A 15,784-nucleotide genomic window follows, 5' to 3' on the forward strand; every position below is an offset into this window, starting at 1 on the left:
TCCATCTATTTAAAAAAATTGACTTACTGGAAAATATTTTTTTGTACAGTATATCTTTTGTTACATTTTGTTTTATTAAATAATGAGAAACTTAATTATTATTAAACAACCTATATTATTATAGTATTTCGTTTTTCTGAATTAACTTACTTATGCTGGGAAATGTTAGCGGTTGGTGGAAACTTTTGCGTTTCCTGACTTTTTGCAAGACAACACGAAAAAAAAATCCATTCAGGCCTTCCTGTGTGGGGTTTATATGACATGCTCTCCCTTTGTCTGGTTTGGTTTCATCCAGGTACTTAAGCTGCCCCCCACGTGAAAATGTGAGGGTTATTTTTAAGTTGTTAAATTGCCCATAAATGTGTGTTGTAATTGATTGGCGACCAGTCCAAGCTGTACCCAGCCTCTCGCCCAAAGTCAGCTGGGATCGGCTTCAGTTCAGCATTATAAACAATATAGAAACTCTATGGCTAATATAATATAGGGCAAGCGGGAGCAGATATGACAAGCAATGATACAAACTCTTGTAAAGATTTAATCCTGCTTTAAAACGCAAAGTGTTATGCCCAAAATACATACTTTGAATATGACTCAATGCCCATCTTTTCCTGAGGGGATTGGCCAATTATCATGTTAAGTCTTGCGCAGCATAAATTCCCTTAAAAGTATTACACAATCCTTTCTGTGTATAAATTTAAAGTGACTAAAGCCTTAAAGAATATGTTATGTGTTCAAGAAGCTTATTAAAAATGTTAATTGGAATAGAAATTATATTATGTATACTTCTTTGTTTACAGAAAGCACAGCCGCAGTCAAAAGCAGTTTCAATATGTTTGTGGTCATCAGGTGATTTTTAGTTTGACATATCAGTGTGAAAAAAAGAGCAGTTTGTCAACTCTACAACTGAAGAAAAGGCTCCTCCAGCTCCTCCCGCTCAGCAGCTTTGTTTTCGTCCTGCCACGAACTGCCGAGGAACCGCCTGAAGCCCGCTGAGTCTTTTCGGCCAGCTAGAAGGAGAAAGGTCCGAAATCAGCTCGAGTCAAGTACACAGATGGCGAGAGGTTCCATTCACTCACCGTATTGCTCCGTGTCTGTCAAGGACTCGCCGGAGCCAATCTCCTGTTCGATATTCCTATCCAAAGTGTAGTCCATCCAGAATGGACCAGCAGAACCCTCATAACCAGAACCGTCCTCAGGTTGTTCAACTTCAACGGACTCGCTCGTGCTTGCTGAACCTTCTTCTTCATCCACTGGCTCGGCATCACTGGAATAAACAATGATAGTCAAATGTCAGACAGTTTGGTCTTTTTAGAATGCTTGATCAACTATTCGAAAGGAGCGATAATTGAATTTAGATTCTCGTGTTCCCATTACAGAGCTTGAGTGAGCTAATTTTGATATTTCTCCATTATGTGCAGAAATGAATAGCAAAACAGTGTATCTTTCACATGAATACTTGTTGAAGTCAAGGTTATGTTCTAATTTTTATTCATTCATTTTGAGGCATATGAATTGTTTATTGTTGTACTTGACTGGAGCATCTTTCAAAGACTTCAGTAAAGCAGTAAACAAGTAAAAAGTACTTTTGAAGGAAATACTTTAAGTACAAAATGTCTACCAGACATGTTGTCTGAGAATGTGAGTTTGATATATTGAATTAAGACTACAGAGTTAAACACACTTTATGTTGTTGAAATTACTTTTATTATAAATTAATTCAATTCAAACCCTAACGCAGTTACTTTTTGGATCAAGGAACTATAACTAATTAATTTTTTTAAGCAACGTTCCCAACACTGTTCATACAGCAAGTCATCAAAATTGTGTGTGATCTTGTTATTCATATTTCCTAACACGAGACTTTAAACTGGCACTCCGTCAATTGACCCCTTTTGTTCTTTACAAAATGCTGCCACTTTAATCAAACTCAATTTGATGGAGTGTGCCGCATTCACTCATACTTGACAATAGACCAGAAACGGCAGCCTACCCTGCGTCACAGTCTACTTCCTGTCGATGCTTCCCTTTGGCTTCCTGTTCAAGGCGAGCGAACAAATGTGAGTTTTGTCGCTTTGTGTTTCGAAAAAAAAGCCCCATCGTACGGGGCATCGAGTCAGAAAAGGAAATTCAAGAACACATCTTGTAAGAATGACATTTGACTGGAAATGATTGAAACCTGTTTACCACACGTTACCTCCCCCAATAGCTGACCTCGAAATAGACCATAAACTAGGCCTAAAATAGGAAAATACATTTTCCATGACAGATTTGAGTACGCTCTTCAGTGATTTCAACACAGAAGCAGCTAGATGAAATGTGATTTGATGTAGTATATGTGTCATCGTTTCAGGTGATGAACTGATGTTATCTGCGTCATTTCAAAAAAATCCAAAAGGGGAAATGACACACACACAGACACACACAGTTTTGTTCAATAACAACTCCGTTTCATAAAAGAAGAAGAAGGAACTAAACAGTTTTGCTTTATGATTAATTTGTTGCAACTCCTGGTGTGTGCAACTTGGCCACTAGGGGGGGTAATACAATACTATGATGACACAAATAAAGAAGACTTTCACCACTATTGTGCATTGAGTGTTAGCAGTGACTTAGCATTAACATCGTACCGAATATTTTGCCCCTCTGTTCACCAAAATGTTAAAAAAGTCTCACTATGATACAGTGGATTTCTAGGTCACCACAAATTACAAATATTTTTGTACAATAATAACCCCTGACTACTTACAGGTACTCTGCACTAGAAGGAGGAAGTTTGGTCGGCAGGTCTGGACTCCACTCCATCTGTGGACTTTGTTGAGTCACGCAGTTGGTAAGATCACCCTCAGGCCGACACCTGACAAACTTATACACGGCAGTTCTGGGCGCTCCTAATAAAAACAGGATTAGATGTTCAATTTGTTTTTTTTTACTTAATGCAACTTGGAGATTTTTAGGAGATTACAACAGTACCCTGCAACATGGTAAAGTAACATTTGTTGGGAGGTAGTGATGGCGACATGGTGTTTTCTCAATACAATGTGGCTGGTCTGTATTTTTTTTTAAGTAAATCAAGTAAATTAGCTCTTTTGTTTACTAATGAAAAGCAACATTACAATTACGCCATAACAGTGAGTTTTCTTCTGACTGTACTATGTGGAAAATCTTTTGTTCTTTCCAATTGAGAGTTGAGATCAACATGACATGTGATGATTATGTATCTCCTGAGGGTGCCTGGATGAAGAATTTATGTTGGAACACCCACAATCGAGCAGTAAAAACTTTTATCTTTTTAGTTTAGTGGCCTTTCACAAACATATTCGTTTCCAATTAAATGTGCGGTTCCCCGCCAGGAACAAAACTTAGTAAACACAAATGGTAGAGCCGCGTTCCAACATAAACCGAGCATAAAATGAATAATAAAGTCCGGAATTACAATAAACATGAATCAGAATGGAACGCTGACGTGACAAAAATAGTCAAACGACATGTACAAACATTTGAGATGCCTTTGATTAATTAATTTATGTATTATATAACTATAATCCACAAAAATAACCACCACCAAAATATAATTAAGATTTTGCAAGTGGTCTTTTAAAAAAAAAAAATGCTGCAATGACTTTACAATGTACATGTAAATACATGGTGGGCTGTGAAAGGAAAAAAAAAGTCAATATATGTCTTTTTAGGGTATCTGAAACCTGAAGATGTTTGAAAACTTCAAATATTTAATTGACATTTCTTAAGTTTCAAATGAAAAGGGCCGCCCTGTATCAGAGGAAAATCAAATTCAGAGATTGTGCTGATTATTTTGAGTTTTTTTACACAAAAATGGACAGCAATTGTATTCCTAAATTGCAAAAAGGCAAGAGGCACTTGTGTTGTTTCTTTTTTTCGTCCTGTGAGTGATAATTGCTCATTTTAACATGTCAGCTACAGACGCTCGCAAGAGGACGCTGGCTTGTACCAGCAAACTACCTGGTAATAAAAAAATTTTTTGTCAGAAATAAAAGCCTCCACTGTCATCTCAACAAATTCCAAATTACCTTCTGCATGTAGGCCAATGAGGCAGCAGGTCGCGATGAAGAGGACCCAAGCCATTCCCTGTTTCAAGCCACAACAATAAAAGACAACAAAAATACTTCTTTCCAGGCCTGGAGACGGAGTTCAAATGTCTGACACACAAACACACTCACACACACATACACACACTCCCCAGAATAAGCTCAACCCTCTGACTGCGTCATGGTTTCCTAAAGTGTTCTCGTGTTTAAAAAAAAAAAAAAAAAAAACTTAGCATCTTCGGTGGAAACTTTTACCTTCTCAAATCAACAAGATATTATCTGAATCTAACTGCATAAAAGGAAATACCACAAGAAAGAATTTGGCTAAATTAAGGCTTAAATTGCCAGATAGTTGCACTACTGGGAGGGAAGAGGAAGAAGAGATAAAGAGTTTGTAATCTGTACTGACTATGTTGACAAGCACAAAACAAATATAATAAAGTTAAAAAATGTCTCTACACTGTTATTCAATTATTAAAGTGGGAGAGAATTAATTTACAAAGTATAATTTACCCACAAAGCAAAATAGGAGAAATTTGCAAGAGTGAAACAATTTTACAAAAAGAAAATACATTTTGCCTTTATATTTTTCCACCACACTTTGAGAATCGCTGTTTTCATTTGTTCTAAATAAATGTATTAATCCAACTCAGATAGGTAATAAAAAAAAAAAATCTTGATCCTCCATACTTCCAAGTCTCTGTCAACGCATGTTACAATTCATCAATCAAGCATTTGTCTCAGCAGACACATCAACACCAAGTTCAGGAAATGGCACGTTGTCTTCTATCAGTAACACACATGAAGTAATGTCACAGTTTTAAAGGATTAAACCGCTACTCATTGATGACGAAATAACCACTAAAGGTTGAGCATGAACCTAAAATGACTTTCTTGCTAACACCCAGATAAGTGTTAACTGGAAGTGACACATTTGCGTAACTTTTCAACAAGCACTACATGCAGCTGCTGCTTCCTCACAATAGTCAAGAAGTTTAAACATACTTAGCAGTTGTCACACAGGCTGATGTTTTAATAGTTTAGCGTTCAAATAGTTTATACTCATTTGCCATTTCATGTGGGAGGTTGAGTCTTTTTTTCCACCATCAGCAGGATGAAACATCACCAGTTGACTTTAACTAGTCTGGTGTTTTTGTTTTTACATGAAGATAATTTAGTGATATTTTTATGACTATTAAATATATCAGTGGCTATTTTACAAGCCATAACATCATCACAAAATCTCAATTTATCAAATTCATCTTAAAGAGGAAGCACCGTGAATTCAGTCAAAGGTCTTGCGGTCGGATCATGCGTCTCTTGCAATCCATTCCGCTGACGAAATATATATATAGAGAGAAACCTTAAGTAATATGAGTGATATTAGTGATAAAGTCAGCAAGGGAGTTTTCAGCTCAAGAGATGGGTGTGATGGTTAACCTTCACTTGAACATGCAAAAAGCAAAGTTTCACTTCCCCCACAGAAAATGGTACGAAAATGGATGCGTTCAGAAGATCATTAAAGACCCATGTTAATTGCATGTATAATTTATTATCATTGCATACATTATTTACATTAACATGATTCTATTAGGATGGGGAGGGACACACTGAGGTTTTACAAGGCAAAATGTTCAACTATTTTACAACGCTTAAAGTGTTTGACACTCAAGAGGCAGTGAAAGTGAAAGAAAAGAGCACATTAAGGTCACGTTAATTCATTCATCATGACTAGACCCTGAATGATGTGAATTTTTTAAGGCCAACACCGATTAGGTTATTTGCCAGAAAGAAAATGATTAACTGATTCATCGGCTTTTTAGTTGAATGCTTTTTGTTTAAAAATTCCTTTCTGTTGCAAAATTAAACACTAAAGGATGATGTATTGTAAACAGGTCAAATGTTCAGAAAATGTTAGAACATGTGTTGTGTATAGTGTTTTGCTTGCTGTTGACAGTGAGAAGCAGAAGCTGTTAAAGGTTTCTGCAGCACTAATTCGTGATCCCAAAATATTTGGCACAACAACTCACTGTCTCAGAAGACATGTTTATTGGACTGACTGGAGTCAGCGCGCCCTCTAACGGACAAAAAGGGTAAGGACATCATTCTGAGTGATTCCAACACGGCACAACTGTTTTACGGGAAAGAAAGACTAGATCTGTGTTTAATTGGCAAAATACTGCTTGATTATTGATAAAATCGTCCAACTGACTAATCGGTCTAGTGGTTTTATTTTTATATTTGTTAACTGTGATGACAAAATGAGTCTTAAATACATTTAGTTATATACAAGGCGTTGTTAAGATGTGTCTTTTCATGATATGTAAATGTTAGCCTGCAATTTATATTAAAAGGGTCATGTATTTTTTTTTATTTTTCAATTTTCATGGTGGAATTAGCTCATTTTAAGATCAGATTTCTCGTGCAGCTCACCAGGCCTTATTCCTGCCCAGCATACTGCCGGGCCAATGGCAAGCCCAAAAACAGTAAGGATGCCTTTCAAGGTACATGTGCGCAAGGTTATGATGATGGGAATAAATGGGTTTTTTTTTTTTTTTTTGCATGTGATCATTCACTGAACTGCACATAGCATGCACAGACGCACGAACGATAAATGATCAATCCAAATGCTGAATTGACCCAAATTTAGTTGTTAGCGGCCATCCTCGCTTTGAGGCGGTTTATTTTAAGAGGAAGCAGGCCGACCATCTCCTTACTCAATTCCAGCTCCGTCTCCACAACGGCAGCGGCTTCGGGGTGGGCCTCACAGTACTCAACAACATATCTGGAAGACAAGGGGTATAAACTCTTCAGAATTATCTGGAATTTTGGGAAGTATACTTAATGTATGACTCACTGGAAAAAAAAAAACATTACTAGCACAATCTGGGGAAAGACAATAAAAGTGGCCAGGATCAAAATTTGAGACTACTAATGCTTAGTTTTGAGTAGACACATTGTGAATTTGTGGTTTCCTACGCAAATTTATACTCCTGTTTGTGGACGCTAAGATTCAACTGCTGCTACCTTATAGGTCGCCCATTGAATTGTGCAGATTAACCAAATGCACCTCCGTGTCAACATACTTGTAGTTTTCCAGTGAGTTGTTGAGGTTGTCCAGCTGTGTACTCGGGAGAGAGCAAATCATGCGGCTGTGCATTCGGGCCATTCGGAAGCGGGCCACCAGGGCCGGTCTGATCACCTCCGTCTCCATGTGCTCGGGAAATTTCCCCTCTGGAGAGCGCAGAGAATCCAGGAACATCTGGTAGTACCTGGAGAGGAGGAGATTCAAAGTTACTGAGTCAATCATTTACACCCCTCCTATTTTAAATCATAAACCATGATCAAATCTGTCAGACTCACTTATTATCCTAAATGATCCTTATAAATATAAAATAAAGTTTAAAACTGCTGGAAACCTGCTCATATTTAAACACACACTCACTTGTTGGAGGCAATGCATAGACTGTTGAATTTCTTTATGTTGTGGCTATCAAGAGACTGTGTGTCAGCCAATCTGTTAGCCAGAGTCAGCTTCAAGTCCATCATTTCGTTGTAGGTCTCGGCCAGCTCAAACATCAACTGTCTGCGGATCATGAGGTAGTACTGGGCGTTCAGTTCTATGGAGAGGCGGGCACATGCATTCATTTCAAAACCGGGTCAAAAAAGGTACAGTAAGTGCAACTCGGGTGACAAGGGTACCAAGACAGATGGTCTCCAGCATATCGACACGTCGTTTGTGCATCTTGCAGCGTCGCTCCACGTCCTCCTCAAAGAAAGCCAGAGCCCGGAAGAGTGAGCTGTGATCCTGCAGGATCTCAACGTGGTCCGTCACATAGCCGTCCATCTGAAAGTACTCCTTAGCCTGGGAGGAAGCGCAAAGACAAATGAAAACACAAATTACATTCAACTTACACTTGGCTCCATTTCCATTCATATTTTTCATTAGTCTATCTGAGACAATAGGTGAGTATTGCATTGTGAATGCATGATGACCTTGCAGTACCTGTGTAACATAGTTCTGTCCCACCAAAAATACATTCCGGGCCTCGGTGAAGTCCAGTGGGAGCAAGCAGCTCACCTGGAAATCCCAATCGGCACAATATGATCATTTTCAGTCAAATATTTTGATCCTATTTAACTGAGATTAAGAAGATAAATGAATCTTTTTGTATGTTTGACACAAATATAACAAAGGTAAATATTACGGAAGAATATTATCACCAAGATTGACATTATATAAAAGAGAACATGCACGCAGAGACCTTCTCTTCCATGCTTGCGATCGAGTCAAAAGTGTCCTCGGATCCAAACAACTGAGCGCTCTTCCTGCCCTTTTCTTCTTCCTCCACCTCAAGCCTCCTCTTCCTCTTCAACTCCTCCTGAAGATCAGTATCCAGCTCCCCAATGTTGTCCTGCTCACAAAGAAGCGCAACCACACACAAAGAGAAGGATGTTGCAGAAATAATCATCATCATTTAGTCTGCACACAAGGAGGCAAGAGACTTCCTCACCTCCAGCGCTTTCTTGGCATCTTCAAGGAGAATGAGACAGTATTTGATCCAGCATCTTGCAATCTCGGCTCGCTTCTGCCTCAGCTGATCCCGACGCTCGCTTTCTACCTCACCTGAGAAGAGTAGATGCATTTATTTGTATTTGAAATGTGCTGATCATAAATTACTAAGAGTAATTGAGTTAAACTAGCCATATCATTGATAGATGACGTAAAAAAAGAAAATGCATATGTGCATAATAGTGGGTCAGGTGATAACGCCACTTTACCATCTCCCATGACTCCAACGACTCCGAACAAAACAGCTTGTGTGCTGCTAATATGCTCTGACCCGAGGAAGAAACACAAACACTCACTCTCTTGCGCGGCAGCCTCCGAGGGAACATCTCCTGCTAAACCAGATATAACGGTGGCTGCTGAGAGGCAGTGTCTACTCTCCATGTATCGCCCCTGAGGATATAGCACACACAAACCTTGTGACTTGCACTGACAAGCTGACAATTATGTGCACACTGCAGATCACACAAAACAATCACAAAAGTGTGTTTATAAGATTAGAAACAAGTTATATCCACGGGGGGCCCTCACCTTTGTGATGTAATACTGTGACAGCGTAGCGGCATTGAGAGCCCACTCTATTGGATTGAACTGACCTAACTGCAGCTGTCTCTGCAGGGTGCTGTGGCAATAGGTGGCAGCTCGCTCCGTTTGACCTGGCAAGACACTCGTGTTACTTTCCACCACACAAAATCATTTTAGAAAAAAAAGCAGTTAGACTCACCAAGGTTTTGATAGACCTGAGCAAGGTAATACATTGTGTGTGTGTAGGCCAACTCGAACCTGGTAAAAGAAGAGCTGAATTTGAGAACTGAAAAAAAAAAGAATTAATTTCGGATACAAAAAAAAAAAACTACTTTTTGTTCTTTTCCTGATGTGTCAGCAGCTTCTCGTTGGTAGTAAAATACTCCACCAGATCAGTAGGAGGACTTCCATCCTGTAATTTTTGATTTCATTTTATTTAAACTGCTGTCATGGGGGAAATACAAACAACTTTACCTCCTTCATATAACGCAGGTAGATTGCTTCGGCCATTTCCAGGAATCCCTGTGCAGTCTCAGTCTCCCCTCGACCTGCCCAGAGGATACCCAGTTGGTTCTGGAATCACACAAAAAGAAATGAGTGGTTGGTTATCCTAACCTAATCATGAATCAGGTTAGAATAAATCATCATCTCTACTACTGGAATGACGCATTTACTTTCCTTTGGGGTTTTGACTATCACAGTTTTCATTATTATGGTTGATGTACCTTTATTTTGGGGGTTGACTAAAATGTTTAACATGACAATAAACATGAGGGGAATTTAAAAGAAGCAGACTTGTTGCTAAGACAACAATAGTGATTATCAGATGGCAACACAGAAGCTGAAATCAAATTGGACAAGAAGCCTAAGATCTACATACACGTATTTGAAGCAATTAGCCAGCTACTCAATTAAGAGATCGGAATATAATAATACAATTTCATGAAATAAATCACTTTAACTCAACGGCACAATACTGGCATCTTCCCAGGCGAGCTATTTACCCGAACATGGATGAATAAAGACACATTTTCGTTCGACACTCTGCATTTCTCCAGCAGTTTCATGCAGTTCGTTAGGTGCTCTTGGCCTGCCGACAGCTCCTCCGTGTCCACATGGTTCACGCCCAGGTAATATTCCACAGCCGCGAGCCTCGCCGTCCTTTGTCCGGTAGGCGAGTCGCCGCTGGAGCCCCGCTCGAACATTCCCTCGAGCTGACCGTCCACCGGCAGCTCGGTCGGAGGTTGGTCACCGCCCTGCGCCCCGCCGTCTTCCTCCCCATCACCGGCATCGAAACTCTTCAGCGAACAATGGATCTCCCGGAGGAGGTCTCTGGCTTTGTACTTGGAGCGATAGGGGTCATTTTCTGGGTCGGTTCGGGATTTTACTTCAGTAAAGTTTTGGGCGTTGGTAAATTTATCGCAGATCGCTATCCACTCGTCGCTGCAGAGGGACGCCATGTTTGTTTTCTTGTTTTGGTGAGTGAAAGTGACTGCACTGACACCTACTGGTGGAAAGCGGAAAGGAGCTACGCATTCTTAAATAGAGCTTTGTACGTCATTTTCCTTTCCTCACATGATGGAACATTTCATTTTCATTGCCAGCTTGAGCGTCAAGCCACACAAATGGATCCCGCGTTCATTTCAGAGTATTAGAATTGATAATAATAGTATCTATACTTATGTGTTTTGTTTCCGAACTATTATTAAACCATGGAACAGGCCCCTGAAATTTCAGGGTGAATCTAAAATGCACTATAATCTTCACAAGTGAATTGAACTTACCCAGTTTCCATTTATACAACAGCATAATAATTTTAGATTATCTAAGTTTTGTGAGTAAAATAATTTAGATGAGGTTTTTGTACATACACAATTTAATAACATTTATTTTATGGTGGTGTGTTCTTAAGATTTTTTTGTAAATGTATGATACACCACTCACAAAACATTTGAGATATTCAGATTTTGGGTAAAACTTGCAATTGAACCTAACAACAATCAAAAACTATTTCTGACCAGTAAATTGAACATAAACCAAAATTAAATATAATCCACTAAAAAGCTAATAAATGGCTTGGTAAAGTAAGGTTGAGTTGGTTTTAGCCAGTTTATTTTTATAAACCGAAAGAATTACATAATTAACGAGGGACACTTGGATTTGGAAAGACACACCATATAACACACAGTATACAGTCGGTTTGCATATTTGCTCGCCAAACAATCACATCCAGTCAGCATCACCATTTTGCCACATTCGACTGTATATTTTCTTTTCATTTCAAGCGTAACAGTCTCTGTTGCTCTGTGTCTTCCTCCTGTCAAATTTAACCCTAAACTCGCCCAATTTCAAACTGCAAAGTTTGCAGGAAAACATTTTCAACAAGATGTTGAAAAAGGAATAAAAATTAAAATGATGTCACACTGTAACCATCTGATCTAGAGTGCTAAGTGCATTCACCCAGTGACTAATGCAAATATAAATTAAAGAATAAAATAGTTTTGTAAAATGTGGCAAATAACTCCATATGGGTGAATAATCATTGTTAAAGAGGGGCAGAAATCACAGCCACTGCTTCAGTGATTAGACAAATGCACACGTTTGTGTAGCTTCTTTCGTCAGTGTGGTGAATAGGGAACGCTTTGTTTCATCACTAAGATGTCTTCTTCTCCATGCTGAAATGATACAAAAACAGAGAGAATATCATCGTATGGAACAATTATTACTATAGAATAGAGCAGCACTAGCAGATTTATTATTATTATTGTGTTGTTTTCCCAACAACAGCACAATTCCAAAAGATTTTTTCAAATATTTTGGTAACTTAATGTCAAAAAGGTCACTTAAAAAAAAAAAAAGGGGCTTACTTGTACTTGATGAGGCGAGCACCCTGCACCAACTGTGCAGACTCGTTTGTCATATGGCAGGCAAAGAGCAGCCAGTTACGTGGTTGCACCTTGTAGGCAAAACGCATGAAGAGCAGCGAGTAACAACACAGAGCTGAGAAGACCACAAGAACAGGAAAAGGGTTTATTACTGCCTAGTTAAAAGTTATTTCATTCAAAACTTTACAAGCAAGGTTAATCAAGTGGTTTCTACCCTAGCGGCTCCCACTTTAAGCCATAACAAAAGTCAGCCATGCATGAGTCTTACCAAAGGTCATCCTGCCACTGATGATCTCGGGGCTCTTTTTCATGTCACTGATGGCAGCTATAGGGAGACCCCAGTTTGCTATTGGACCCCAGAAATGCTGTAAACACGCACACACACAATACAAAAGAATTTTATTTTAAAAGTAAGCATGTCATACACTCACATGATTACAAAGCAGGACTCAAATAAGAGTCACTTTCATAATAATTGGAGTACTGCTGTTGAAATAAATAATAAAAATAATAATATGAAAAAATAAACAAGACTTACTGTGCTGATGATTGTTTTTCAATATGCACATGGAAGACAAAACAAATGAGTCAATTAAATGAGGTTCCACAAACTATGTGCAATGTGTTGACGACGTGTGTGAGCAAATACAAAGTGTCGTTTTTCCGTGTACTTGCTTGCAATTTCTTTTTTTTCTTTCATGTTCCCTACAACCACCGTTGTGACATTAACATTCCTGAAATATGTCGTTAAAATCTGGGTTTGGCCCTTTAAGATACAAGTGTAGCTGTTACAGATTGTTCTCTTCTGCAATTTTAACAAGGCAACCCCGCGTGGCTAGAAATCCAAAAGTTAAATAAAAACTACTTAAGATCAGCAAACATCGCTGGCTGGCTGTCACTTGTGAGCGACATACACATGAATAGCTAGTTAGCTACATTAGCATAGCAGTTTTAATTACATACCTCATCAAGTAGTCTCTGAAATCTTTGCTCTTCAGATGGTCTATCGCTTTACGTGCAATCGTTCCAGCCATGATTTTAACGCTTGCCTATGATCTATGATAGCCGAGAGATGGTGAACTCTGAGTTGAAGGGCGATGAGCTAGAGGACGCCCGGTCAAATTTCCAACCAAACACAAATACAGCAATCTTTTTTCATTACGACACTGTCGCAAAAGGACTACTTGACGGCAGCGTTCTACCGTTTGCCACGACAACTTCAATTTTTTCATTGAGCTTCGTGCTTTCGGCCACCCTTAGCTAGTAGGGGCAATGCTACACGAACGTCCACGCTTGGAGACTACACAAAAAACAAAAATATAATTAATAAGGATGCCTGCACATTGTGCTGCGATCGGTTGCAGACAACGTCGTACTGTCGAATCAAAGAAACAGGGAATAACCTTTCATAAGTAAGAACAGTTTTTGGCTCTTGTTTCATCATTTAATGTTGTTGGGAGTTTTGAGTCTCCCAAATCTTAGTAATAGTTGGTTGCCTGAAAACGTTAACAGTGTCATATATAATTGTTCTGAAGCCTAAACGTTCATGCTCGTGTCTTTATTTGTTTTGCCTTTATTTTAAAATCTGACCCTCGCAGCGCAATGGCGGCGTATTACCATAATGCAGAAATATTAACGATCGCTCTGGCGAGTAGCCCGATTTCAGAGTGGTGGAGCAAAACATTAACATGAGTTAGCAGCTTGACTGCCAAAATGCCACAAGATTAACCCATTCACTGCCAGTTGATTTCCACTTACGCACTGAAAAGACAAAATTATTCTTTTACAAGAATAAAAAAGTTTCTTGCATTTGTCATCCTGCGACCTACTTTTATAGCCGTTTAAAACATAAACATGTTTTGTTTATACAATAGCCTCTGACAACAAATTTATAGTGTATATTGCATTTTTAAAAGATGTTTGAAATTATTTCAACATACTGCCAAAGGAGATCTCTCTAGCCAGAGGCTGAGCTGCACTGTGTTTGATTACCGAGTAGTAGAAAATCAAAATAAAAATATATGTAAATTTTACTTGATGTCTGTTACCCACTTTTGGAGTATGGGTTGGTTTTGAGCAAACAGCAGAGATTTAAGATTTTTATGTGACACAAGAAAATCTTTTCGTTTCCAATATCCGTATTGGCTCATCCGTTTTTTTGTCTTTTATTAATTAATTTATTTTTAATATGTTGTGGTGTAAAATCTTTTTTACATGTCTTCTTTTCGTCTAGATTTCCCCGAGACGATGAGATGAGGAGACTGTGGGAAGAAGCTATGAGAAGGAAAGATTTTACTGCAAGTGATGAATCTGTGCTCTGCAGTCAACATTTTAGAAGTTATGACTTTGACAAAACTGGGCAGATTTGCCGGATTAGAACTGGAGTCATTCCATCTTTGTTCAACTTTCCGGATCGTCCTCGACAAATACCAGTATGTTTACAAAGATGCAACCGTTTTTGTTGAGTTTCATTCATATTTACACAGTTATTTTCCACTAATGATGGGCCGCACTACCAGACAAGTTTCATTTGATACAAGTCTGATTAATTTGGTGGATTTTTTTAAATAGTGATACTTTATAGGATTTATTATTATGACCCAATTAAAACACAGCATGACTGTTTAACAATTTAAATAGTTTGGTTTTTTAAACATATTTATGATGATAAAGTGGAAGGATGTGTAGATTAAATCTCTGAAGGTGCACTTAAACTTTACTTATAGTTCAGAATAGCCACTGTTTAATTCAAAACCATGAAATGAGAGAAGTGCCACTGATTAATTTATTGTCTTAAGGAGCAAAGGTGGAAAAGAATGAGTGATGATTAATAAATATCTAAATCTATTTCTTTTTTTAGCATGAAGAAAAAAGGACAAGTACCATAAGAACCACAAAAACGTCACTCAAAGCTCAGGAGAGCCTACCATTACCCATTCCTCAGAAAGTCATCAAAAAGAAACCCCGGTTCAATGTTGCCCTTGTAAGTATTTGTGCGAGCTCAAAAAAGCTGCAAAGATTTTAGGCTGGGTTTTAATAATGTATGGTGCTGACTGAATGAATGATTTGTAAATAAATGACATGCCTTCAGTGGCCAACCACTTTTTTTTTTTTAAACCAGGACCACAACTATTCATTGCCCAGTTCTCCTGCTGCTTTAAAGGCCAAGTTCAGCGCGGTTGCAGCCAGATTGTGGAGCTTGGAGAAGCAGAAGAGAAATGCGCTTGTGCGAGAACGAAGGGCAAGGACCACTCTCATGGCTGTACTGCATAAGTCACTTTGTGAGTCTTGTGTCTGAGTCTAGAAAAGCTCCGTTCAGCATTCATATTTTGACACCCCCCCCCTCCAGTAATGGTGGGTTGGTGATTCCCTAAGATGGCACTCTTCATGTAATGAGAGGTGACGATGGCAGCACCTTGGGAGAATACCGCAGGAGTCTGTGGTCCCACATTTTGTTCAAGAGACTGTCACAAAGGATGTATTTAAACTCAGGGGAGCCCATCAGTGAAACTGTAGAGCAGTAATTCCCAAGCACAGTTTATACATTGGTTTGGTTTCATGTTCCATGTTTGATCGTGCCAGTGCTTGGCAGAATGTTAAATGTCCCACTCAAAATAAATTGGGCCAACTGAGATGGAATTCTGTTTTTTTTAGTGTACCACTTTAATACTTGACATTGTTTCGTGGTGTGCCATGAGCGTTTGTAAAAATGTAAAATATGTGTGTTGGCTCAAAAAAAG

General features: G+C 38.7%; 4 protein-coding genes across 4 annotated transcripts; 1 reads left to right on the forward strand and 3 right to left on the reverse strand.

The window, feature by feature from the left end:
- Window positions 1–515: 515 nt before the first annotated feature.
- srgn (serglycin) lies at window positions 516–4,216 on the reverse strand. The gene is made up of 4 exons (XM_088370461.1): window positions 4,047–4,216; window positions 2,747–2,888; window positions 1,077–1,264; window positions 516–1,007 (listed from the first exon to the last, which is right to left on the reverse strand). Exons 1-4 carry the CDS (start codon window positions 4,099–4,101, stop codon window positions 898–900), a joined length of 495 nt encoding a protein of 164 aa, XP_088226587.1. The 5' UTR covers window positions 4,102–4,216; the 3' UTR covers window positions 516–897.
- Window positions 4,217–5,596: 1,380 nt separating this feature from the next.
- On the reverse strand, window positions 5,597–10,661 carry kifbp (kinesin family binding protein). Its single transcript, XM_088370453.1, has 13 exons — window positions 10,164–10,661; window positions 9,634–9,732; window positions 9,492–9,571; window positions 9,359–9,417; window positions 9,166–9,290; window positions 8,934–9,027; window positions 8,579–8,691; window positions 8,330–8,479; window positions 8,071–8,145; window positions 7,767–7,929; window positions 7,510–7,684; window positions 7,151–7,336; window positions 5,597–6,849 (listed from the first exon to the last, which is right to left on the reverse strand). The coding sequence occupies exons 1-13, from the start codon at window positions 10,617–10,619 to the stop codon at window positions 6,711–6,713; spliced, it is 1,914 nt and encodes a 637-aa protein (XP_088226579.1). The 5' UTR covers window positions 10,620–10,661; the 3' UTR covers window positions 5,597–6,710.
- Window positions 10,662–11,244: 583 nt separating this feature from the next.
- On the reverse strand, window positions 11,245–13,221 carry mpc1 (mitochondrial pyruvate carrier 1). Its single transcript, XM_088370462.1, has 4 exons — window positions 13,004–13,221; window positions 12,313–12,409; window positions 12,027–12,159; window positions 11,245–11,834 (listed from the first exon to the last, which is right to left on the reverse strand). The coding sequence occupies exons 1-4, from the start codon at window positions 13,076–13,078 to the stop codon at window positions 11,813–11,815; spliced, it is 327 nt and encodes a 108-aa protein (XP_088226588.1). The 5' UTR covers window positions 13,079–13,221; the 3' UTR covers window positions 11,245–11,812.
- LOC148400736 (THAP domain-containing protein 6-like) lies at window positions 13,210–15,676 on the forward strand. The gene is made up of 4 exons (XM_088370460.1): window positions 13,210–13,456; window positions 14,278–14,476; window positions 14,905–15,027; window positions 15,166–15,676. The coding sequence occupies exons 1-4, from the start codon at window positions 13,377–13,379 to the stop codon at window positions 15,340–15,342; spliced, it is 579 nt and encodes a 192-aa protein (XP_088226586.1). The 5' UTR covers window positions 13,210–13,376; the 3' UTR covers window positions 15,343–15,676.
- Window positions 15,677–15,784: the final 108 nt, after the last annotated feature.

This window comes from Syngnathus floridae, chromosome 3 (assembly GCF_059516105.1).
Source record: "Syngnathus floridae isolate MCC-2025c chromosome 3, RoL_Sflo_1.0, whole genome shotgun sequence".
Classification (NCBI taxonomy): domain Eukaryota; kingdom Metazoa; phylum Chordata; class Actinopteri; order Syngnathiformes; family Syngnathidae; genus Syngnathus; species Syngnathus floridae.

Coding starts and splice junctions, on each gene's coding strand:
- srgn (XM_088370461.1), bottom strand. CDS start 4,101: ATGGCTTGGGTCCTCTTCATCGCGACCTGCTGCCTCATTGGCCTACAT. Junction 1,265..2,746: donor CCTTCTAGTGCAGAGTACCT/GTAAGTAGTCAG, acceptor TGTTTATTCCAG/TGATGCCGAGCCAGTGGATG. Junction 1,008..1,076: donor GACAGACACGGAGCAATACG/GTGAGTGAATGG, acceptor TTCTCCTTCTAG/CTGGCCGAAAAGACTCAGCG.
- kifbp (XM_088370453.1), bottom strand. CDS start 10,619: ATGGCGTCCCTCTGCAGCGACGAGTGGATAGCGATCTGCGATAAATTT. Junction 9,733..10,163: donor CTTTATTCATCCATGTTCGG/GTAAATAGCTCG, acceptor GTGTGATTCCAG/AACCAACTGGGTATCCTCTG. Junction 9,572..9,633: donor ACCTGCGTTATATGAAGGAG/GTAAAGTTGTTT, acceptor CAAAAATTACAG/GATGGAAGTCCTCCTACTGA.
- mpc1 (XM_088370462.1), bottom strand. CDS start 13,078: ATGGCTGGAACGATTGCACGTAAAGCGATAGACCATCTGAAGAGCAAA. Junction 12,410..13,003: donor GAGACTACTTGATGAGGTAT/GTAATTAAAACT, acceptor GCGTGTTTACAG/CATTTCTGGGGTCCAATAGC. Junction 11,835..12,026: donor GCTCGCCTCATCAAGTACAA/GTAAGCCCCTTT, acceptor GTATCATTTCAG/CATGGAGAAGAAGACATCTT.
- LOC148400736 (XM_088370460.1), top strand. CDS start 13,377: ATGCCTGCACATTGTGCTGCGATCGGTTGCAGACAACGTCGTACTGTC. Junction 13,457..14,277: donor CAGGGAATAACCTTTCATAA/GTAAGAACAGTT, acceptor CTTTTCGTCTAG/ATTTCCCCGAGACGATGAGA. Junction 14,477..14,904: donor ATCGTCCTCGACAAATACCA/GTATGTTTACAA, acceptor TTCTTTTTTTAG/CATGAAGAAAAAAGGACAAG.